Genomic DNA, 24,840 nt, shown 5'->3' with positions numbered 1-24,840 from the left:
TGGCTCATTTGAAAGTTTGCTGGCCCAGTTTATTAAATATGCAGGCGGAATTCGATCGTAATATTTGACATGGGGTCTTCCTAGATGATACTGAAGAGGGCTGCGTAGTTTTCTCACTTGCAAAAATGAAACGGAGTTGCCCTTTAAAAACCGATCTTGTCTTTCTCGGTCCTGCTCGGTTGCAAGTCTGCGAACGGCGCTTTAAGGCGCGTTCACATTGGCAATGTGCAGCACTCGCGCAATGCGAATAAATCGCATCGCAAAAGAGAAAAAAAAAAAAAAGAAATCAGGTGGTCACACTGGCACGCGCGATGAGGAAGTTGCTGCTGGAAAGCTCCCGCTCGGTACGCCGCCGATTGGCTCAGCCTCGACCGAATCGCAAAAGAGTCGGGTCAGCTAGCGGCTGCTCGAAACGCGTCGCTGTTTTCCGCGATGGTCGAATTTGCGATGAAAGTTATCGCGCGAGGGCTGCACACAGGGGCGGATCTAAGAAAGGGAAGGGGGCGACGGAGGCGGTCGCCGCCCCCCCCCCCCCCCCCACCCCTTCCCCCTTCTCGGAGGGCAATTTGACATGGGTGGACCCCTCCGAAATAAAACGGACTACCGGCCTGTCAGGTGGTAGAAGGCTCGGTACTCATGGACGAGGGTTCAAAATAAGGTAGGTCTCACCCTCAGGCACACTTGTACTCGGAACTTGGAGAACCACTCCGTCGCTTCAACCAAAACCGAATTCCGCGGCGGCGGTTTCAAAGCACGGCTTGGAGCCAATAAGTCGGCGCAGCGGCGCAGATCTATAGGGGCCGTCGGCGCAGTGTGGTTCTGCGGCGGCTAAAACAAAAGGCGCAACAGGAGTCCTGTTTATGCTACTTTAAAAGGTTAGTTGAATGACTGTCAGAAGAAAAAAAAGAAAGCCTGCAAAGGAGACATTGAGGCTAGCCCGTCAGCCTCCGAGCAAGTACTTCAGAGCGGCGCGTATCAAAGACGTGCCGTCCTTATCAATCTCCCCCCCCCCCCCCCTCAAAAAAAAAACAAAAAAAACAAAAAAAAAAAAAACGGAGTTTTGGGTCCGTTCCTGGCTGGCACATCGCCGGTGTGAAGGCGCCTTTAAAGGGATACTTCAACAAAATTTGAAATATATCCGTCGTGTTCAAATATAGGTTGAATATGATCCACAATATCCGTGAATGACAATCGTGCGTTTGTATTTTAAGCCTGGTGGCTGTATTTTTTGTTATAAACGGCCCACTCTGGCAAGCGCTCGGAGAAGGCCCAGCTTAGAGCACGTGACGTCCGACGCAATCGTGACGTTGTTCGTCTCGGGACGAGCAAAGCTACGGCGACGCGGACGTCGAGAGGATGGCCTAGTCGTTCCAGCCACCGAAGCGGCTGCTTTTGTACGAATTTTGAGTGACGGGTTAGTCTTCTATAATCTTGTAGGGGGACAATAGCGACTTCTGCGACACACAAAAGGCATTCTCGGGAAGAGGGGAGTTCCTCCTTCCCCTCATCTCTCGTCATGGCCGGAGGCGAGACAATAACCGTCACTACCTCTCAAGGTTCCTAGACTGGCATTACAAACGAGCCGTTAGCGACATCCACCAGGTGCTCTTTGCTAATCGTTTAATTCATTTTAAATTTTCTTTTCGTGTCTTTTTTACCAAGATATTGGTGTGTCCGATGTGATACTGCTCCTTTGAACACATATAGACTATAAAATGAGCGCCAAAATTTCGTTGTAGTATCCCTTTAAAGCAGGCGTGAAACGTGAGGGTGCGCTATATTTTTCACTCGTGCAGCAGGCGGAATTAAGGCTGTCGACGCGAAAACGCGGATGGTATCTTTGTGAGCCGCGTTTTCACATCGCAAGCCTCGCGCCCGCTGCACTATAGTGGTAATATTAGGGAGTTTTAGTAGACCGTGTTTCCCGCTCCGCTAGCCCTCCGCTACGAAGAAACCGCCACTGCGCCTGCGCGCCGATGGCCTTGGCTGTAGAGTTCCGGGTAGCGGAGGGGCTTAGCGGAACGGGAAACACGGTCTACTAAAACTCGCTATTAGTACAGCGTAACGTTCCACGCTTGCTCTAAGTCTTCCTAGAATTGATTGATTGGGGAATTCAGATGACGCTCAGCAAGTTTATTTTGTTTAATATATGTTTAATTTTATGTTTAATTTTGGCCATAAGTGTAATTTTAGAAAGTAAAACGCTAGTGATTTCAAGATAATTATGTTCTTACATAGCGCGTTTCTCGTAATCCCTGACGTTCCGCATGGCTAGCAGTTTGGACTCAAAAATAGCTTCTTTTTCCCGCAACCACCGTATTTGGAGGGATCTTTGAAAGTATTCGCCTAAACCTCCGGTATGTGTGACAGGAAATGGGAAGCGCCAATTGAAGTACGGAAGCCATTTTAGTAAGGGGAGCAGGACGGCGGTGACACAAAAGTCAAAGTACGATGTGAAGACTCAAATCTGAATAGAAACAGTCACATGATTGAACTCTGTAGCTACTGACCGCTTATAAAACTCTGGGCGTGTGCCATTATGACCACGCTTCGTGTTTCCCTGCTGTCATCGGTTGATCCGGCTATCCTATTGGCTGCGTAGTTGTGATAAAATGTTCGGAAATCGCCTCGCGTTGCGTTTCTCGAAATGTCAGAGCCTGTATATGGTATCAATATGTTCGGTTTCGAGCGTAATATGTGCCGCCCGTAAATATGAGCAAATTAGAGACTTTTGAACAATTGGTAAAAGAAGCACACATATTATTATTTTTATTTTTATTTGTTTACTTTAGCAGTTTGTTCGAATATTTTATTGAACATGCTTTAAATAAGTGCCATTTCCAAACAAACATATTAATTTTATATCTGAAATAAGACCTTTTTGAGAAGTAGAATACCCTTACGGTTTAACCGCAGTCCCCGCTTTTATAATGTGAAACCGTACTACTTTGAAAAAATTGTTCAGTTGATTTTTGTTTTTTAATATTTTTTTGACTGCCTGGCTCTGGCGTTTCAAATGAGAATGCATATTGTCCTCCGCATTTGTTACTTGTATTTGCAGCTACGTAGCGTCTCGCTTGCGCATGAATTGTTCACAATTTTATTTCTTTTATGAAAACGAACGCACAAATTGTTCCACATTGCTGAATTTTGTGTAACAGGTGGTCTTCGATTTTAAGATATAAAAAGCTTTTCAAACCCAAGAGATATAAAAAAGATGCACCTAAGCATGTGTTGCCTTACGATAGTTGCCATCCCAAGGCACTAAAGCGGGGAATACTGCGTTCGTTTCTGAGAAACGCTTTGAACAAATCTTGCTGCCACCCCCTACAAGAGAGTTTAATTCGGTGCTCTGACGACGATGTTGGCCAATTAGGGGCATTGCTTGAAAGTTGTGACTGATGTGATGCAAAATGTTTCGGTTGGCCTTCTCTACCTCACCACATACTATGGATAGCTTTGGGTCACAACTTATCCTTTCAGTCTTGTCGTGCACTCGGTTCAAACCGTGAATGTTTCTGAAGGCTCGCGTGGTTCGAAGGAATGTACACACCTCCGCATTTTATTGCGTGACATATGCTGTGTTCAATGCCAAGACGCATTTAAAAGTGCACTCTTTTTTTGGTTGTTGTCTAAAATGTTTTAGCCCGCCATTTTGATAATTAGAAAACCCGAAAAACGTTTCATCACAAAATCGCTTCAAGTAGTCTCAGTGGTTGTACAACGTGACAAAGCCTGGAATTTCAACCAGTTGCTTAAATCCTCCCCAGAAAACCCTGGAAAGCATTATAAGTAGTCGGGAATGTTCCTTTGGTTACAGCTTGTGGGCAGATACCCTAAAGCGTGTGCTGCACCTGAACCACGATTAATTAAATATCTGCCACTCCTTTGACGCGTTGCTTTGGTCTCTTAAATGTTGCTCAGAATTTGCGTAGGCAGATTTCTGCTGATGGTTTCTAATTTGTAAGATGTGAAGGAGTTGTTATGTAGCCGCTCCTTCACAATCAAATGAATTAGCTTTAAAGCTAAATCATAATAGAAATACAAGCATCCTGATTGTTTAAATGAAGAGACTGATATAGGTATTCTGGTAGTTTTCAACTACGTCTAAATTCTTTAAAATCCCGACGGCGTGACTATCTATATTCTTAAGAAACGCCGCTAACAAACCAGTTAGCCCGATGCTTTATCAAATGTGTGGAGGGTGGATGTGCTGATGAAGTTTGTTTAGTCAATTTGAACTACTTTTTATTCACACGTTTTTATGCTCCTTTAGCGTGCAGGTTTCTCCCATCTTTACAAGAAACTGCTCCTGTAAAGCTTTTTTTAGTCCAGGTCAATTTGAATCTTGATAGCCATCATCATTATGTAGAATTCAGATTCGTTTCTTTACCTACAGTTCTTATACCACCATTAACCATGGTTTCCAAATGCACTGTATATTTGTAAATTTCTCAAATAATCTTAATGGATTATTTATAAGTTCCTGTATTTAAGAAGCTCCGTATGTCTTCTTTTTTTCATAACACATTAGCTTCAGTAGAGGTTTTTTTATTAACTTATCTCACTTTGTACATATATAAGGGAAACTGACAATGTGTACGCCTTTGTTAACACTGACGTTCTTTAAGTTTAGTACTTTATTGTTAAATATATATATATAATATTTACCTAGCTTAGCGTATCTTGTATCCATTGAAGATATGCACAGTAAAATTATTTAGCTAATACATTAGAAACCGCGAGCCATGTATGCTGTAATCTGATATTAAGAACATGATATGTCACCGCTCCTCGATAAAGCTTAGTTCTAGAAAATACCAATGTACAGTACATGGGTACCCCCTTGAGAAAGTCAAATCTTTTTAAAATTACAATATTTTTAAAGGGTTTAGCGTCTTAAATACATATCGACCTCGCCATAGCTCATAGTATAACAAATAATTTCCATATCCAACGTTTAACTAACAACGCTGACCATACTTTAAGGAACATAAATCTTGCCTACAACAAGTACCCATCACACTGGCTTTCTTTCTGTACGCAGCGGTAGTAAGCACAAAGCCATGGCGAGCACCATCCATCTATGATGGTTTCAAACTTATCTTTCTATTGGAGTTCATGGGAAATTGCTCGGCTCGCTTTATGTTTCTAAATCGTTATTCTAATATTTGAGTCTGAGTCTTTGTTGCATAGTTATGTATCCCCATACTCGTTTTCGAGCAGAATATATTTTTCTTGTGCTTGTTTTATGATATTTATCATTTCAATTCTTCTGTATGTAACAAAAAAAAAAAAAAACATTTTTCCTGATCGGTATAAGAATCCTTACGTACAGATCGCAACTAAAACGTAGCCATTTCTGTGAGTAACAGATCTCGTTTGTATCAAGATTTCATTCCTAAAAACACAATATTATTTCTTAATTCACTTGTACTTATTGCGTGAAATGCATAGCACCCAATAAGTTTATGTTCTGTGTAATACGTGCGTTATTAAAGTTTTGCATGGATTGAGTACGTTTTATACCCCATTTTAATCTCAAGTAGCTTGAGGGTATTATACAGAATAATAAAACATATCTTTGGTTTTCTTACAGAGTGGTAATCGATGGTGCCTAAGCATTGTTCCTTCGGCTGGTAAGCGGCTTTTACATTGCGAAGACGTACACCTGGCTGTGCTGAACGCCCTGCCATCCGGACCATGGGGCCCCTCAAGGCGGACCCTGTTTACGGATTGGACGGTCGCTGGAGTTGGATCACGGCAGCGCTTTGCAGCTGGGTGCTTTTCCTCGCCATGTCCGGCCTGTGCTCTTCTGGTGTCCTCTACTACGGCATCATCGACACGTTCGGAACCACGCGCGAAGAGGCGTCCTGGCCGGTCACGCTACCCGACTCCCTGCTCAACTTAGCCGGTAGGATAGATCTTTAAAGGCATTCGTTAAACGGGTTCTTCGCTTTTACGTTCTCAGGATAGGCAGCTACAAAATGAGTAGAAAAATATAAATTTCAGCGTCGTTTCACCAACAGACTGAATTTTGAAAGGGAGAAAACGATTGAACTCTTTAAACGAAAAACGTATATCTCTAAAATTTAATTGCATACACTCGAAACAAATCTGCAACGCCTACTTTTCCTGCAAAGCACTTTAGAGAGGCAATCGCTGCAATATACGGAAGGAAGTCGGCAAATGTTGAGGCTGAAAATGGGTTTATACCTAAAACAAGCAGTCTGCGTTTTGGCACTGGGCAGGGTGGAACATCATGCTCTGTGTCATAAAGGGGACTGCTTCTTTAGGGTTAAATATAATTTTATCCTCCGTAGATTGAAGCGATTGGCTCTCCAAAGTGCCTTGCAGGTGAGTAAATACTATATATTTTTTTTAACTGTAGACTGCGACATCGGTGGGCCCCACATATCATTTTTGCAGGATCTAATTTGCAGCTAGTTATGAGTAAGCCAACCACAACCCAAGTAAGTAATGTTTGAATGTTGCACGGTATCGAAGGTTGAAGGATGTCCGGCTGTTTTATTAGCAAAGGACAATTTGATACCTAACGCGAGCTATGGCCAGTTTGTCACTCTAGTCACTCCAGACTGCCGACTGAAGTCTACATGTTATAATTAATTTTATTAACGGATCTTATATATAAAAGTATGGTGATTAGTTCTTACGCTTCTGTGCCGCTCGACCGTTTTCATCTGCTATTTGTTTTCCGCGGCTGCTGGCTCCTATATGCTCAAACGATAGTAAGCGTACCAATACTTGATTTCGCTTTATACAGATACATAGAGCAAATACTAAAGAATTTTTTGCTTCTCTCGAATTACAGAAGCATATATAGATAAACATCACTTCATAATGACAGACAAAAGCTTTCTTTTGCATATGTTAAATTTCTGGGAGAAATTGCACAATCATTCGCGCTCTTGGGTGAAATGTTAATAATTGTTTCAGGATCGAGCTATGATGGAACATGCTCGGTGATTAGACCACGATAAGACTGATTTAACGTAAAACAAAATAATTTCTTTATTCGTGAGAACGTGAGAAACATCTTCACTCTAAAGTTCACAGCAAAGGCGCGATTGAAGGACTGTCATTAGTCGGCTGTACTAGATAGAGCAAGTGATAGTTTTATTTTTTCCAAGGAACTGCCAATGCCTAAGAATAGTCGGAAGTATCTCGAATGCAATTTGAATCCTCTTGGGGATTTCTGATCCCTTTTAGGGTTTGGTAGTACAAATAACAAAAAAAAAAAAAAAAAAACGCTTACTATAGTTTTGTATTTCAAGCCAGTCGTCTGCAGTTTCCCAAGCAATCTCATGGACGTATGTTTTGACGCAGGCGCCTTGATGGGTCTTTTCTGCCGATGGCTCTCCTGTAGAACAGTGCTCCTGGTTTGCTGCCTCTTGACTGGGTTTGGGATCAGCATCTGTTTCTTTGCTCGAGGAATCCTCTTCCTTAGTATCATGTTTGGAGCTTTACATGGTAAGATGTCTGCAATCGTGATCAAAATATTATATGTATGTTTGAGACAAAGGAAACGAAATTATACGGTTGATTAGAAAAAACATAACTCACTCCATTAAAGTAATTACGTATAGAAAAGTTACAAACTAGCCATCAAGAAAGACCACTTAGAGTTCACTCAAAGTTCCCTTGTAGAGCACTTAAATTTCATTTACGTTATACTCGCAAAAAACATATTACAAGAATACTGAAATCTTATAATTTGTGTGCTCCAATATTGCGGTCTCAGTAGAAGGCATGCACATATTCAATACAGCACCTTTCTGACTAGAAGTACACTAACTACACTTTTAGACCATTGCTTTTAGGAAGGGTAGCGACTGCGTAACGTATCGTGCTACAAAGCAGCCCAAGCGGGAGAGAAGGCCCGTGCAAGGCCGAAATTGCCGCTGGGTCGTGGATTTCGCCCCAGCTTCTGAGGCCAGTTGGTCGGCAAAGCTGCCGGATGTGTACGTCACACGAGGATGCATACGTGACGATATGAACTCGTCGATTACCGAATCGCTCTTTCCGATAAAGAGAGAAAAAAATATTGTCAGCAACCTTCATCTTCAAAATCTTTTAACGCATACTGCGCTCCATTCAACGAGCGATATTTCTCTTTTGTTTATAGATCCTGACAGCTTTCGAAATGCGAGGCGTAGTGCGGGGGCCGAGCATTTGATCAATGCTCTTCAGCCAATAATAGTACTGCGGTATTAACCGACAAGAACTCACCAAAAAAATCACAAAGGAAGTAGCGTAAACATAATCAGCCACCCCCGGCTTTTCTTAAGATGTCAGGGACCATGCGGAGAGTAGGTCTTTTTGCTCAGGAGTTGCAGTGACGTCAGAACCACGCCGAGCTCTGATTGGCTTTGATTGAAAGGATAGTGGGTAGACCTCAATACAAGAGATGCTTTGAGGTCTACCCGCTATTTTTTTTTCAATCAGCCAATAAGAGTTCGCCGTTCTGACATCATCGTAAGAAGGAAACGAGCTTGCGCTAGGAGTTATGAGTGACTTATGAAAGTGTAAAAGCACGTTTCTTTAATAAACGCAACGCCGCCCGACGTCACATATGTGGTCGCGTGACGTTACGTCACCATTTCAAGTAGTCGTATCTCGTCACGTCGTCACGCCACTTGACTTTACGTCACGTGAGGTCGGGGAATATGCCCTGGTCTTAGTTTTTTTTCTTTTTGTACATTCAGCGAGAAAATGAAATTTGTGTATACTGAAACACCGTTTGAATTTCTCCGTGAAGGTTATCAGTAAAGTTCTTCCTGTGTGACGCGACCTGAATTTGCACAATTTCGATTTCGCCTCTGAATTCAGCGGGAATTTAGCGGAAAGCACGGACCGACGGATAGATAGATGAACAAACGTCTGGGAGTGGGGTGTTTTGGTAAAAACCATTCCATGCGTTATGAATCAAGCAGTTCCTACTGATTTAACGATTCAATCACGGACGATTTCGGCAATCTCCTGTGCACTGTCGTGCGAGAGAGAGGCGGTGCTGCGGTGTCCCCGAACCGGTCGCCATCCGTACTTGCCTGCTATTCCACTGTGCGATGCAGTGTTTTTATGAAATGCCGCTACAACAGTGCTCCCACGAGATTAAGCACACTTCGCATGTTCCTTGTAGGTTTAGCGGGCTCCGCGTAGTCATTCTACCATTCAATAATAAACAATAAGTAAATGATGGGTTGTTCAAAGTGTGCGTTAAGGTTAGGGGCGCCCGAATAGTGGGCTTTGAACATAATTGCGCTCTGTCATTTCTAGCTTCAACATTGTAAAGAAAACCAGTTGTCGGGACCTTTCCTTACACTCCGAAGGCTACGAATAACGGGACGCTACTTGACAAAACCACTATTCCCCCATGCCTAATTTATATGTTAATCTCAATTTATGACGCAAACTAATATAGAACCACACTATAGAAGAGAGATAACCGTTTTAAAGCGCAGCTCTTATGCACCTGTTTCCGGGTTTCGCGGCGTCGGCGTCGCCGTAACCGCGCTTTATATAGCAGGAAAATTGACGTCACGTGACCTACACCAATTCAATTTCACGCTAAATTTAGCGGGAAAATTAGTTTCTTCGCTAGATTTAGCGGACGAATTCAGTTTCTCCGCTAGATTTTGCGGGAAAATTAACGTTACGTGACCTCAACACCAATTAAATTCCCCGCTAAATTTAGCGGGGTATCGAATTTGTGTTGAGGTCACACGACGTCGATTTCGCCGTTAAATCTAGCAGAGAAACTGAATTTGTTCACAGGTGATGTGACAACAAGTCTTGTGACGTCATTTTCCCCGCTAAATTTCGCGGGGAAACGGAATTGGAGGAGCAGGGAAGTGAAGGGGAGGAGGAGAGGGTAAAAAGGAGGAGAAGGGGCATACCCCTTTCCCGTACCCTTCCCTTCTCCTCCTCAAGAGCTGCATTCTAATTTCGCATTCCAAAGATTTGTAAACGCCTTTCATTTTTTTTATTGAGGTTACACAATGGTTAAGCTTCGTCAAACGTAAGGCTCGATTTAAAAAAAATTCAAAAGCGCAAACAAAACTCGAGAATGCATTCCGAAGCGAAATATTCGGCCCAGTGCCGGTACGTTAACCTCGAGACGATGCAAGTTTCCCGAGACCCCTATAGTCAACGACGACTATAGGGATCATGCAACGCAGCCGACCAGATTGCTGCGTTGCATGGTAGGAACGCCAAAGAATGAATAACAAAGCAAGGGGCGGGAAGATAAGCAATAGGGGTGTGCGAATAGGGATTTTTGAAACCGAATCGAATACGAATCGAATGATTGTGGCACCGAATCGTATACGAATACGAATCGAATAATTTTCGAATGGTTTCCGAATAGGAAGTAGATAGCTACTAAAGAAGAGCAAAGAGATTATAAAATTATTTCTTTTGTTCCAAAATGTTTCTTAAAATATTGTAAAATTCTACTACGCGATAATGGCTAGAGTTCAACGGTATACATTGAAATAAAGACAAAAGCTGCTAAAATACTAGAATGCCAAACATAATATCACGGTTCACGCGAATGCTGAACATAAAATCGCAGTTCGCTTGAGCTTGGTACATCCTGACGCACTGTACTTGGTAAGAACTCTACATTCTATTTTTTTCCCTTGTAGCAGATATTCTTGAATTGAGGATCAAGGAAGGTGGCAAGGGCGTGATGTGCCTGTGTGCTTACGTCCAGGAACCTTGTTTTCATTGATCTGAGAAGATTCTGGGAAAACGCATTGTCTTGTTCCCCTTGCGCCCTCAAAGAGCAACATTTTCCCACACTGAACAAGTGGAACAACCATGCAAAATGTTGGGAAAGACTCGACGCAGGCAGCTGTTGTTTCTTCTTCAATTGGTTACATGGAAGTGACCGAAAAACTTCCACACTCTACTGCGCTTTCTCTTCGAACAACTTCCCGCTTCTACCACTTCTACTTCGTTCGTACAGAGCGGCGGTACTGTTCCGCCAGTTATAAAACGTCCCCTCGGCAAGCTTTCCGAACGCGTGCATGAGCATCTCGCGCGAAAGTGGTCCCTAAAGGCTGAACCGCATGTAGGCGATTCAGCGAGCGACGAGACGACCGACAGCGACGAGAGTCAGCAGCTAGCGACGATTTCTCAGGTCACGTCGCTCGGTGTTTGGATTTCTAGAAAACGTCGCTCATCACTTTGGTCGCTTGCTCACGCCACTTTCATGCGGCTTGCCTCATCGCGCGACTGACCGAGCGACAGCGAAGCGGGTCGACGTCGCCTGTCACGTCTCTCGGCAAATCGCTTACATGCGGGTTATACCTAGGGGTTATACTTAACACGGTGGTCCCTAATGGAGGCAACAGAAACGTACGTATAGAGAGGAACTGCTGCTGCCCATGATGACAGTCATTGTCTGGGAGAAGAGGGTGCGTATTTCCATCTTGCGGGCACGTATGACAGGCGTGCCGGCGCGTTGTGGGACGCCTGGGAAGGGAATCTCGCGGCGCGACACCGTAACGACTATTCCGAAATTATTCGAAAAATATTCGACATTTTTAAAATTTATTGTTCGATTCGATTTCCGAATTTGAATAGGGTAATATTCGATTCGGTATTCGAAAATGGCGAATATTCGCACACCCCTAATAAGCAATGACTTTTTGCAGTTCTTAAGCTCTGAATGGCTGTGAGAAAGGCAAGTCGTCTGCTTCTTGCGCAGAGGTTGCGATGACGTCAGAACGACGATGAGTCCTGATTGGCTCAATTAGAAGGATTGTGGGTAGAGACCTCAATGAAGGTGCCTAGAGGGTCTACGTACCCAGTATTTTTTTTTCTTCAATTAGGCGATATGGGTTCGGCATTCTCACATCACCGCAACCCCTGTGCAAGAAGCAGACGGACTTACGCTCCGCATACATATAAAATGTCATTAGAAAGGTCATATCGGTATTGGAGCTCGCACACAGACGTCTTTATTTACAATTCTCTCAAGCTTGAAGCCATCGTTGCTAATGATATAAAGCTAGAATCTCTAAATCTGAGAGGAATTTATACATACAATGGAAACTGAAACGGGTAGCTGATTATGTTCACACTGTTTTTTTTAGGTTCCTTGTTGGGCGTTTTTGTCGGCTGATAGCTTCAGACACTCCCAGCGCGTCTGAAGTTTGGTCTGATTAGCAGATATTACAGTCCCCGTTTTTGTTTTCTTTCAGGGTTATCCTTGGCCGGAATCTTCGTTAGTATCAACGCCATTTTGGCCCAACACTTCGACAAGCGCAGGAACACCGCGTTCAGCCTGCTCATGGCCGTCACTGGCCTCAATGGTTTCCTTATTCCTCCGCTGGTCCAATTCTTCTACTCCACGTACGGCTCGCGAGGGGCATTTCTTCTCTTAGGTGCAGTTCTCTTCAATGCATTTCCAGCAGCCATTCCCATCAAGAGTCCAGCGTGGGTGACTCGTACCAAAACATTCCATTTCAGTTTTCGTAATGTAACTTTCCGTCGACGGAGTAAAGTCATGCCTGTCACAAAGAGATTCTCTCTTTCGGACGACAAAACAAAGAGAACGGAGTACCGCTTCGGTCCTGCAGACGAAGCACACAATTCAGACGGTTTGGTTACCCTTAGAGAAGAGGATGACACGAGTAAAAACTTAGTTTTCAAAAGCGTAAATCATACTATAGTGGACAAAATGCCTAAGCTAGGGATGAAAAAGTTCAGCATCTCCAGTTGGAAAACCATCGCTACACATTTTTTGACATTGTCCTTCTGTATCGACTCAATCTCGATTACAGCGCTGATTGTTTCCATTACGACCTTTATACTTGTGTCCATAGATCTGGCTACTGACAGAGGAGTGACAGCATCCAAAGTTCTCTACATTCAGTACGTCTTCTCTGCTGCAGATATCACGTTTAGGGCGCTCGTGGGCTTCATCGTTGACCGCAATATCTTGTCCCTACAAGCCGTCATGCTGATCGGTTTTCTTATTCAGGCCATTGCATTCGAAATCCTGGTCTGGGTGTTTGCCTTGCCCTCCATGATGATGTGCTCGGTGCTTATTGGAATGAGCAGTGGCTTCCGGATGCCCCTTCAAGCACCAATTCTCATCGAAGACTTTGGCGTTGATCTGCTGCCGGTCATGATGGGAGGAGCCAATTTCTTTCTCGGACTCGTGAATGTGGCGCGGCCGACGCTGATTGGTAAGATCTTCCGCGTCTTTTGTTGTCATATATTCAGTTATGACAATGATATAATACCTTTTTGCATTACTTTCATAGAACACATTGTGTCGGGTTTTCCAAATACAAAGGGGCGTGTGGGACGGAGCCCGGAAGTCTGCTTAGTGCACGTCGTTGTATTTTCGTGTTTTGTAGTTATTTTCATACGACATCGTGCAGCTATATCACAAAACGACAATAACGACAGCAGAGGAACAAGTAAAAAAAAATTACATTGGGTAAAGTCAGTAAGCAATCCGGGCTCACTACGTACCAACATTTTGTTGCGTAGACTATACACACTGCACACTAATATTATGTTTTTTTCAGTTAACAACATAACTGGCAAGGAAGTATTAAAGTGTGTAAAAATTAATGCTTCGAGCTGTTAAAAAAAGCGGAATAGAAAGCTACATTTCTGTTTGTCGAAATGCGGCAGTCAGTTTTAGAGTTCAGCCTACCGGAGTCGCCCCATGTGGCATTTTACTCCTTTAAGGTAACATAAACAAGGCCAGCTTATTTGACCGCTGACTGTACTTCCGCATAGCCTATCTAAAAACTTGTAGTAAAAAAAATGTAAGCTCTCCAAGATGGTTTTAGCGGCAAGATTTGCGAAACGGTGTTTGGCACATTTTCATTCAGAATTTTAAATCAAGTGCCATAATGATTATTTCTTTTTTCTTTAAAATTTCCGGATCCCGGATTCTTTAATAAAGTCTCACACTTTGCTGTATGATAACCTCAATTATGCTTTATAACTTAAAGTATAAAAGAAAGGAATGAGCAAATATCATCTCGGAGGCTTTAGCTGTATCACGGCGAATATTTCAAACATAAACTATTTTCTTATAACTGGACACATTGACATGAAAAAAAAAAAAGAAACATGTGTTGCTTTGACATTAACCCCTTCTTGCTTTATAAGTAATTTAAGAAAAAAAAAAAACGCGTGTTTGAATGACAAGGTTCTTATTAAACAAGACTAAAACCACTTTGCGAGTCGAAATATGCGGGGCGTTTTTTTAAAATAATGAGCACACGATTTCAGATGATCCACGATGTTTCGGCGCAAGCATAAAGCATACCGTTTCCTCATTTATGTCTGTAACAACTTATAAAAATAATAGTTATTTGTGCTGGAGTTAAATGATCATACATAAATATCTTCGTCTATTTACTCTTTCTGTCTTTCAACCATCTTGTACTTCATAATCGAAGGAAAAGTATTGTTGTAAAATGTGTTACTTTAGAATACTGAACGGTTTCTTCAGTATATTATTTTCGTAAAATAATTTATTTCCTCAAGGCTACTCGGAAAACAATAATGAAATATATTGATTTTATGATATTATTGTTATCATTCCTGCTGCTGCAACGTGTGGTCCAAACGAACGAGCAAAAACGATCCGCAAAAAGTGGTGAGGGGGAACCCGCTTTTTTATATATATATATAACTTCCGACTGGCCGTTTTGAATCCTGGAGGAAAGCTCACCGCAAAGCCGGCGGATTCAAAGAAGAGCTCACCGGACATTGAGCGTATGTGGAGAAAAGCTCACCGCTTTTTTTTTTTCTTCTTTTCATATGGAGGCTGTTGGATCATGCCTAACATATATCAATTTATTATCATTAAAATTCGTCAGCTTTGTAGAAAAGAGAATGTCCTTTTTTGTAATATTTCTTAAACGTATTGGGTATATTGCTCCGGAATAAATAATTGCGGGCGATTGTTTTGTGTGGTTTACTCTCTAGGCAACGAAAGCCTATCTGAAAACTGTATAAACTTGAAAAACAGGAAAAAGTTCGAAAACTTAGTGATGTCTGCCTTAAACCAAAAGAGCAAACCTGTAAGCCGAAAATCCGAAAGTGAATGCGGAACAATGCGGTACCTGAAATTATATTTGAAGCTTTTGTTAACCTTTGAAAACGTAATCAAATGGTCAGTACGATATCGAGGTTTCGTTCTTCCACGGACATGCACGTTTTCTATCCTGTTTTCAAAGGTTGACAAAAGCTTCAAAGAGAATTTCAGGCACCGTTCGTGCCGGTGTTTCCACACGTTGCCTTTATGTCATTGTGCCACTCTACGGCGAGCCGCCCATGACCTTCAGAGCTGCACACTGTCACCGCTGTGACTCGTGACCTATATAACAATTAGTATTCTGTAAGATAGCAAATTGGGCCAGTTGGTAAACGTTATACATGATGAAAAAGGCTCAAAGGACGAAGGCAGAGTGAAGACAATTCAAACACAACAGGACGAAGCTGTTCTCGCAACTAAAGTTTTATTTGTGAAAAAAAGGAAACAGCCTAGCCAACACTAATTACATCAACAAACACCCATTTATCTATCAGGCACCTCACAATCTTCGGAGCTGAAACGGCTCACACACCGCTATTCGTTTTAGCTCGCAAAAAAACAGATACGCTTATCTGACAAAACTACCGATAGCGCACTGTCAAGCTGCCAATAAATTGTTGTCTTTTTTACGAGTGTCCGATGTTCTGATTTTATACTTGCGGCGTCATTAATATACCAAATGGGTGATTACTAATTGTAATCCTAATGAACTTCAAGGATATTACAAAAATATGACAATAATTTTTATTGAAGTGACGAATTCTAATTGTGCTAAATTGCCACGTGTAACGCAGAATCCGGCTAAGCTAAAAAAAAATGGTGAGCTTTTTTTTTTTTTTTTGATTTTCTCAAAGGCCGGTGAGCTTTTTTCCACATCTGCCGGTTTTTCGGTGAGTTTTTCTCCGGTGAGCTATTCTCTGGTGAGCTTTTCTCCCGTGAGCTTTTCTCCGTTGCCCGCCGATTTAGCCCGGAAGCGTGCGGGACTGTATGCACGAGAAGTACACTCCGAAAAATGCCTGCGCGTCTACTAACCCGCAAAACACTCGTAGAGCCAATCTTTTGCGATCTACGAAATCAGCTGAGCGAATGATCAGGCGGAACATCCGTTTAGATCTAAAAATGAAGTCTGCGCTGTGGCATTACGCAATGCAAAGCGTCATACTTGCATTACGCAATGCAAAGCGTCATACTTGCATTGCGTAATGCCATAGCGCAGATTTAATTTTGAGCGTTTCTTTTGTGTTCACTTAATCTGTCGTTGATGCATCGTGATGTCTGTCCTACATACTTAAACCCGCATTCCAGTGGTATCTCGTACACAACACCATTCTCGCAATTTACCGATTTTTCTCGGTAGTTCGTTTTGCAGTTATTCGCACTCAGGGCCGGCCTTTGGGTTGGGCGACCTGTGCAGGCGCACAGGGCGCCATTCATAGGGGGGCGCCGAAAGGGCCGCCGACTGAAAATAATATGTGTAAAGAACTTTGGATCCGCAGGTCTTTCTTTTTTGTGTGTGTGTGTGAGCGACCAGCGATAACTACGTACTCGCCATGCCGATTAGTCTTGCCATCTCAAAATTCAGAAACCCACCGCAAGAATCCCGAAAACCGCTAAATTTATAATGTTGCACAAGAATGACTTTTAACGCATTTTATTTTTTTGATTATTTTAGAATACGCATAAATATAGAAAATATTGTAAAAGGTGCTCTTCTTTTACTTTTTAGTCTAAAAACTGGGGGCAACAGGTGGTATTAAAAAAAAGATGTCAGCGGGAAAACTGCGGGAAAACTGCGAAACTGGCAACACTGATGCCGATCTCTTTCATTACTGTTTTCAGTTAGTGAAAGACTGACCATTTCATTTGTCAAGATACGACATTGCATTATTGTATTCGCCTTATATTGGCAGGGAGATCCTGAAGTGCATTTGTTCCAATTCCATGCAGTGGACTGATCACTGCGTAACCCCTATATCACTGTGCGTGCACACCTGAGTAGCTTAAACTCAATTGTCGTGACACGAACATATGATTACGTAATGACTGCTAGTTTCCAGAGTTTTAATTGTTAAAGCTCAGAGTGCACGTGTTGCTGAAAGTAAACTGGGCGAATTTTCATCGGTTCGGCAACTCTTCTTTGCGTTTACTTTGACCTTCAAGGTCCGTATCACGTAATCAAGTGCTATGCCTACGGTACGGCATACACAGGTGCCAAGAGCTGCTCAAAACTATTGTGGGATCTACGGAGGTCACATTTTTAGTCTACAAACTGTAGAGTGAAAATGCAGAGATTGATGTAGACTGTAGACTTGTACACTATCAATTTTCTATTCTCGAGTATCGGGTTTTTATTACTATGAATCACCACCAGGCAGCTTATGTTTTAGGTATTATTACGATATGCATTACGGGTCAGGATGGCTGATGTAAATTTTATATTTAGTCTGATGGTAAAAATGTCAGTGATATGCTTCTTCCTCGAGAGAAACCATCAGGAGCGCAGTACAGAAAAGAAAATTTGAACAAGATGCCAAATCCAGGATGAGCGCAGATGCCCTGAGAAGGTATATGAAAGTACACGAGCGCCTTCAAGTACCAGTGAACCAGCAGAGGGAGAAAAATTGCGCGAAAAGAGCTCGACAAGCGAAGATTATTCCCATACAAAGGAAAGTGAGATGCCGCAGCAATATCCCGACGACGCCGAGTGCTCGACTGCCACAGTAGTCTGTGACACTTAACAATATGGTGATGACACATCGAATGAGATAAAGGCCGCCAGCGACGAACTGTCTGATCCTGCATTGTAACAAGCTGACACCACAAATCCGGGACGCCATAGTCAGCCAAGAGCCTGCGAATATAGAGTAGCGTCGTTCGTTTTTAGAATGCATGTGGTTCTCGACTACAACGACGAAGTCGCGACCATTTGCGCTGGGCCACTCTGGCATGTTTACTAACAACGTGATGTTGGATGCGAAAATAAAGGGGGGGGGGGGGGGGCGCCACGGCCGCAGTTTGCCCAGGGCGCTTGCGGCTCTAAGGCCGGCCCTGTTCGCACTTGTCTGAAATCCCGTCAATCTACTGAGTTTAAGGTTTAAGTAGACGTTCCGGTTCATCAGTCGTTGAGCTGATTTCGTAGATCGCAGAGATTGGCTCTTCGACTGCTTTCCGGGTAAGTAGACAGGCAGGCAGCTTTTAAGGCTAGCCCACATGGCGCGCTTTTCTTCGCGTCTGCGTCGCGTCTGCGCTTGCGCTTTGACGTCACGTCCGGCGCCGGAACGAAACGCAGCGTTTTTTGGCGCATTCCGACGTATCTAAAGGAGCCAGATATTTTGCGTCCAGGCGTCGCGTCTCCCGCTGCGTCCAGAAAGCAATAACCAATGAACGACCGTGTTCACTAGTTGCAAGGATTGTTTGAGTTTTCTCCACTGTTTTCGCCACTGTAGGACTGTAGTTTTCGCCACGGACCTCGCGACAAAGGCGATAATAATAATAATAATTTTATTTGCGCAGATTGCGATACCCGCTCGGAAGTGTGCAAGGCTAGGCAGAAAGGTTGAGACCCTTACACAGGTGTGCCTGCTAGCCCGCCGCCAAGTATACGGAGAGGGATACGGGAGAGCGAAATAAATACAAACACTCAAAACAGGAAGGTACACGTACAAAAACGGGTAACAGCCCTGCGCCATTCCGAGGTAGAGCGCACGCACACACGCACACCCGCGGACGCGGAGTTTAAAAAAATTTGCACGCCCGCGGCCTTTAATAAAAACAGCTTAGGCCCCGTCAACGCTCGCAGCAGGGCGAACATGGGTAGTTACGTCCTCCCCCCGCGAATATCAGTTTACCATTTTTTTTTTTTTTTTTTTTGCACAAGCCCAGGGACTACTCCCTGCTCCGCGGGAGAGGCTGACTCCCCTTCAGCGGAACAGAGAGGAGCTAGCGAAGTACAAAAGCGTCCTGCACTCTGACAGGCGAATTGTAAAGAATACAAAGAAACCGAGAGACAAAGCTTCAAAATGAATACTACCGGCAACAACCGCGACAACGCAACCCCTGTAGCAATTAGCTGTAAATGTTTTGGCGTGGGAGGTGGTGATGGAAAGGTGAAGAGCTTGAATGCCGTGATGGAAAGGCATCTGGAGAAGAAAACAAGCGGAAGCAGAGATTTATTTCATGATATGTTCACTATTAAAAATATCAGCTTTTAACAATATTCATGTTTGTGGTAGGCTATGCAGGCGAGCCCACTGTACCGTTGCATTGCACGAGCGTTTTACAACAACCTCGTACGTTTCAATCTAACAAAGTCCCGTGTTCGAACTTAACAAAAGTTGCTGATCGATGTTGCTGTCTGCAAGACGAGCAAGTGCAAAAGAGGGTAGGACTTTTGGGAGGTCAGTCTTGAAACCTACAAGTTCTTCTTTGTGAAAGTTGGATTCGTTGTTCAGTTTGAAGGAGGAGTTTGAGGTAGGGCAGGAGGAATAACGGTAAATTTTTGTGTATTTTTTAAGTGACCAATGTTCGGGATAGAAGAGTGCGTTCATGTCTAGAGACTAGTAACCTGTTCTCTTGTTGTAACTGTGGTTCTCTTCGTTCAAGTTCAGTCGCGGCTGTAGTTGGCCTCAGATTTCTTCGTGTATGAGGCCTTTTCCTTTGACTAAAGGTTTTGGGTTTTGCTTTTTGGACTGCAGCCTCGGGAACTAAAAACCGAATTAATGTCCACTAGCTTTCATGTACCCAACTGTTACCAAGCGAGGACCACACAAAATAAACCACGTGATAAGTGACCAAAACGTTAACGAGATTCTGCTCTTCGTAAAAACATTGTTTTTATGCTTCTACAATTTCCCTCTTAGAAATAAATTAAAAATTACCCCAGTGGCGAAAAAAAAAGAACGCCGTTCTTTATCCGTTCCAGTAAAAATGTAACGAGTTCCCGTTCCAGTTTCACCGATGCCAAATGGAACGGCGGCGTTCCTTTGTTCCTCCCCAAAGGAACGAGTTCCAGGAACGCCGTTCCATACAACACTGGACCGGGCGCACGCGTCTGGCTTAGCGCGCGCGCCAAGCCGAGACGCGCGTCTAGACGCCCAGAAAAACGCGCCATGTGGGTTAGAGTGACGAAAATGATCCCTGGAGAGGGGGAACAAGAAAGACAAAGGACAAACACAAATCTCCAAACACAGCTAGGTGACTGACCGAAAAAATCCGCCTGGTCCGGGTATCGAACCCGGGACCTCTCCATTACAGATGGAGCGCTCTACCAACTGAGCTAACCAGGGGTTAGGGACAGCGCGCCGGGACGCCGGAGACGGAAAGGATAAGAGGGAAAGGGAGAAATGCACATCACGGGCGGGAGCGGTGGAAAATACCCTTTGTGGGATTTTTGAGTGACTTCTAGCTTTTGACAACAAAAGTAACCGTTTCTGAAGACTCTCTTTGTCCTTTTGTAATGCTCCCTAGAAGCAATTATTGCACCCCTCCTATCCCACCCCGCCCAAGGTTTGCGAAGACGGCGATCAAGGTGGACCGCCTTCCCCTGATTGGCCGAAGGCCTCTCGGGCGCTCTCTTCGGATCTGGAAAAGATTAATATGTTCAACTTTGGGTCCGCAAAACGCCACGTCTACGTGACCATTGACGTTGATGTCACTCATCTGCCCCCAGATTTTTTCGGGAGTTCTGTTCGCCCTTTCTGGGGGATGTTTGGGACCGCCCTTTCTGGGGGATGTTTGGGACCAATTAAGAAAATTAGTTGCTCTTTTCTCATTATCAGTACATTTTGCTAGAAAGTGGCGATTTTTATAATTGGTTTATTAAATTTCATACCTGACGACTATGTGAAGACGTCTTTATTAGCACCGGAAGCTATGGTAATGGCACCAGGCCGTTATATATTTGAATTAAAAAATTCAGAGGGAAAACTCATATAGAACTGCCATGGTAGTTCAATGAGTGGCATAAGGTTTAAAAGCGCAAACAGTCAGGGACAATAGAAAATAACACAAACGACAGGGACAAGGCGCTTGTCCCTGTCGTTTGCGCTTTTAAACCTTATACCTACCATGGACCAACTAGCCCAAACCAAAATTTTAACAATAAGTGGCAGTTTTAATAAAGTTAGCGCATATGAAAGGTTAGGATACGACTGGACGCGATTTCCTTTGTGTGCGCAATGTTTAAAGTATAGTACTTACACGTTAGTGACCGCCCATGTTGCCGGTATGCCGCTGGGTCCTCCATTTTTCACTTCTCCCTTATTTTTTCAAACAGTTAACTTCGTCGTCCATCTCGGCATTTGGAACGTAATTTCAACACAGTATGCCGCTAGAATCAGGGCTCTCTCTCAGCCAAAAACATCGCAAAAACTTAACAAAACAATTAAAGACGAAACACAAATTCAGACGGAAAAGAATAAGAAAATAAATTCCTGTCTTGTGCCAACATTTTCACCTCTATAATTAGTGACTCCCCTGAAGAGGATGACACTGATAGCCAAGAAATTAAAAATCCAAAGTTTAAGAAAAAAAAAAAGGAATTACACAGCTTGAGTGCCAATGAGATACAGTGTTTGTAGGGCATAGTAGTGTTAAGCCCCCAGCAAGCTAAATAAAATGTGTTTGTTCTTTTCATAGACGGAAGACATTCGAATGAATAAGCCATAGATCACATATATTGGGGAGGGCAACAAAGTTGCCGTAGTGGACGGCATCAAAGGACGATTAGAACGTTATAATTTGCGAATTCATTCACTCGAGTATGCTTCCTATATTTTAGATCTTAACTTCATTAGGTACGTGCCAATCAGATATATCTAACCTGTCTTAAAGAATGGGTCTGAGGAGATGTTTGTTGTAAAGAAAGAATCTGCTACGAGATAGCGTGAAACTTTGAGTATCGATTACGGCATGCCCTATCCCTACTAAATTCAGAAGAAATGCGAACCCCCTTCTCCCCTTCAGGGTGCCACAGAACTGTCATCAAGATTAAAATCATTAAGGAACAAAAAATAGCGGTGCAAGTAGTCTGGTGCAGGTGCAACACGCTGAAGTTATACGAGAGTGGGTTTATTTGCGGACATGTCTCAAGCACAGCTGAACATTAATAGACAAAAGGGTCCCTAAATAGGCAACATGCAACATAAGACAAAAAGGGTGGCACGGAAAAACTATTTCCGCAATCACACTTCAGCTTACAAAGCCTCCACAAAGGGAACTCGTTCTCTAACCTTGCCCTTTATTGCACACAACCTTAAATGCACCGAAAGCAAGATAACAAATAGGAGTCACCAATTAACCGCCAAGTAATTGTGATCAAAGAGTCAACAAGTAATGACCATGAACATTCATATTAAAAATAGCGCAAAAACGACGGGACAAAAAGACGAAGAAGCACACAGGACAAGCGCTATTTAAGCATACTCTAAGCTTTTACCATGAACATACAACCTAGAAAATCCGAGTTCTTTTTTTATTTTTTTTTTTACTTCATAGAGTGTTGTCTAAACTTGATAGAGCACGCTTCATTCGACTGTATATTTTGGGCATTTCCGTAGAATAAAGACATTTTTCTAGACACAGGGCTCTTAAAGTCAGTAAAATAATTTTAAATATACACTGTGCATAAGTATATGCAGTATTATTTTTATCTATCACGGCCACAGTCATCGCTTGGCAACTTCGCATGAGAGTGATGCCGAGATGTTGAAGGTCTCCAGATGCATGATATATTTTGCTATAGGTGTCCTTGTCACAAGGAAGGAAAAATGGCACGTTAAGTGAAATTAATATTTATATTAACAGAGGTATGATATCAGGTATAATGAATGAAAGCTAAAATGTGATAAAGGACGGGGATATGCCAAAACGTAGCCGTTACGAAACTCGGACGGGAGGCGGTTTGCGCAAAATTGAAAAGTAATATATAGTTCACAAAATCTCATTCGCTTGATCACAGTATATTGCTTTTCTTTTCACATTAAATGTTACTTTCATATTACAGATATTACTATGCTCGTGCCAGACGTGCTGTGCTATTGTGTTTCTTTCTGTGTGTATCTGTCCTTTTTATTAACATGTGTAGGCACCAAGGCCAATAGGTTGTTCCTGGACACTATAGTAAACTTTGCTTTACTTGTTGATTTATCTGTAATTGCTATATTGCAATACATTTATTACCTTCAAAATATGGCGAAATTGGCATCGCCTCTTATGTCAGAATTTCTGTTGTTTTATCAGTTTTAAAGCACATATACCAAAATCTAGAACACATTCTAACCACATTCCGGTCAAGGTAAGTCCAATTATAATTCCATCTTGCAAATTTGATCAAACTTACATTCAAACACTCTATATAGACATTGAAGCCCGAGAAACCCAATGAACGCTTGCGTTGAAAGTTTCCATAGGTGTGCTCGTAAGCAATCGGGATTTAAAAGAAGCCTCAAAACAGTTTGTTTTCGAAGAGTGAACATACATTGTTTTGTGCAAACTATTTATTCTGGTTTGATTTTCTTACGAATTAAGGTTACTGCAGGGACAAGCTGGGAAAGTACGACATGCTTCTCCATATTCTCGCCGCCGTCAACTTTGTGGTTGCGTGTATGTGGACATTGAGGCTTCTGGTGCGACGACAAAGACAAACCAAGGAAGTAGATACAGCGCTTCATGAACGAGCAAATCGAACCGCGGGCGAACAATTTCCGACAGAAAACTCACATCATGCTACAACATACATATCTTGATCTTCTGTAAAAAAAAAGAAAATAATTCGAAAGAATTGCTATTGAAGGCAACGAAGCCTTTCATGACATCGGACATTCAAAGCCTACGATAGATTTTCCAATGAAGCATCTTATTCAAGAGAAACTGAAAGAAAACTCTACAAAGGGACGCGTGAGTGTGTGTGACGCCATCTTCAAGCGACAGTCTGCAATGCTAGTCTGGCAGTGTATTTTCTCGAACGGGCTTAGATAAACTTCTTAGTGAGCGCGTTGGTAATGATGTAGGTTTAGAAAGAGTTATATACGTAAAAACAGGGGACGGGACAACACATAGATACGACGCCGTTTCAAACAAGCCAGCCCAGTTCCCAACTTTCTGTCGTCCTCAGAAATCCAAGACGTCAGAATGCCCAAGAGTAAGCGACGGATTATGCGTTTCTACTGTATGCTCATGTTGTTCATGATTTTTATAGGTGTTAATAAAATCAGGTGAGACACCTGTTTATGTGGGAAAGATGTTCACCGAATGTGGGACGTTTGAGACCAAAAGGTAAGTACACTGTTCTACTCAGTGCAAACATGGCATCAGCGCCTTTTCGCGTTTGTTTAGGCAGAGTATTACCAAGCAGTAAAGTTGAGGAGCTGAGTTGATGCCCATAATTCCTAGTTTTCACCACACAAGTTTTTGTAATTAAAAGTTTCAGTTGTGAAAAAGAAAACATGTACACAAAATGACAATAGTATCTTTTTGCTAACTCTATGCACTTAATTTCTGCTATGTACACTTAAATATGACAATCACTCCTCGCTTTATACACTTCAACATGACATTCGCTTGTTTCTGCTAACTATATATTATAATTTGTACTAACTCTATGCGCTTAATTAAAAGCCTACATTTCTTTTCCACATGGAAGTGCGTACAGACGTAATTATTTTACAAGGGGAGGATCGCCCGCCTTGCTTAAGTATCTGGAGGCAAGGGGGCAAGGTTTAAGGAAGCTAGGGCTGTTAAGGGGG

General features: G+C 42.8%; 1 protein-coding gene across 1 annotated transcript in view; it reads left to right on the top strand.

Annotated features, from left to right (window-relative positions):
• The window catches only part of LOC115314577 (monocarboxylate transporter 7), an 80,732-nt gene extending 56,407 nt beyond the window's left edge, over positions 1-24,325 (top strand). Inside the window, exons 2-6 of the mRNA XM_042291024.1 lie at positions 5,600-5,914; positions 7,348-7,491; positions 12,231-13,220; positions 23,624-24,069; positions 24,155-24,325. Of these exons, the coding sequence (XP_042146958.1) occupies positions 5,704-5,914; positions 7,348-7,491; positions 12,231-13,220; positions 23,624-23,841 (1,563 nt within the window). The 5' untranslated portion in view covers positions 5,600-5,703 and the 3' untranslated portion in view covers positions 23,842-24,069; positions 24,155-24,325. The remainder of the gene's footprint in view (positions 1-5,599; positions 5,915-7,347; positions 7,492-12,230; positions 13,221-23,623; positions 24,070-24,154) is intronic.
• Positions 24,326-24,840: the final 515 nt, after the last annotated feature.

The sequence above is a fragment of the Ixodes scapularis genome, unplaced genomic scaffold, assembly GCF_016920785.2.
Source record: "Ixodes scapularis isolate PalLabHiFi unplaced genomic scaffold, ASM1692078v2 PGA_scaffold1__304_contigs__length_218370807, whole genome shotgun sequence".
NCBI lineage: Eukaryota > Metazoa > Arthropoda > Arachnida > Ixodida > Ixodidae > Ixodes > Ixodes scapularis.
This window is presented reverse-complemented; position numbering and strand designations above follow the sequence as displayed.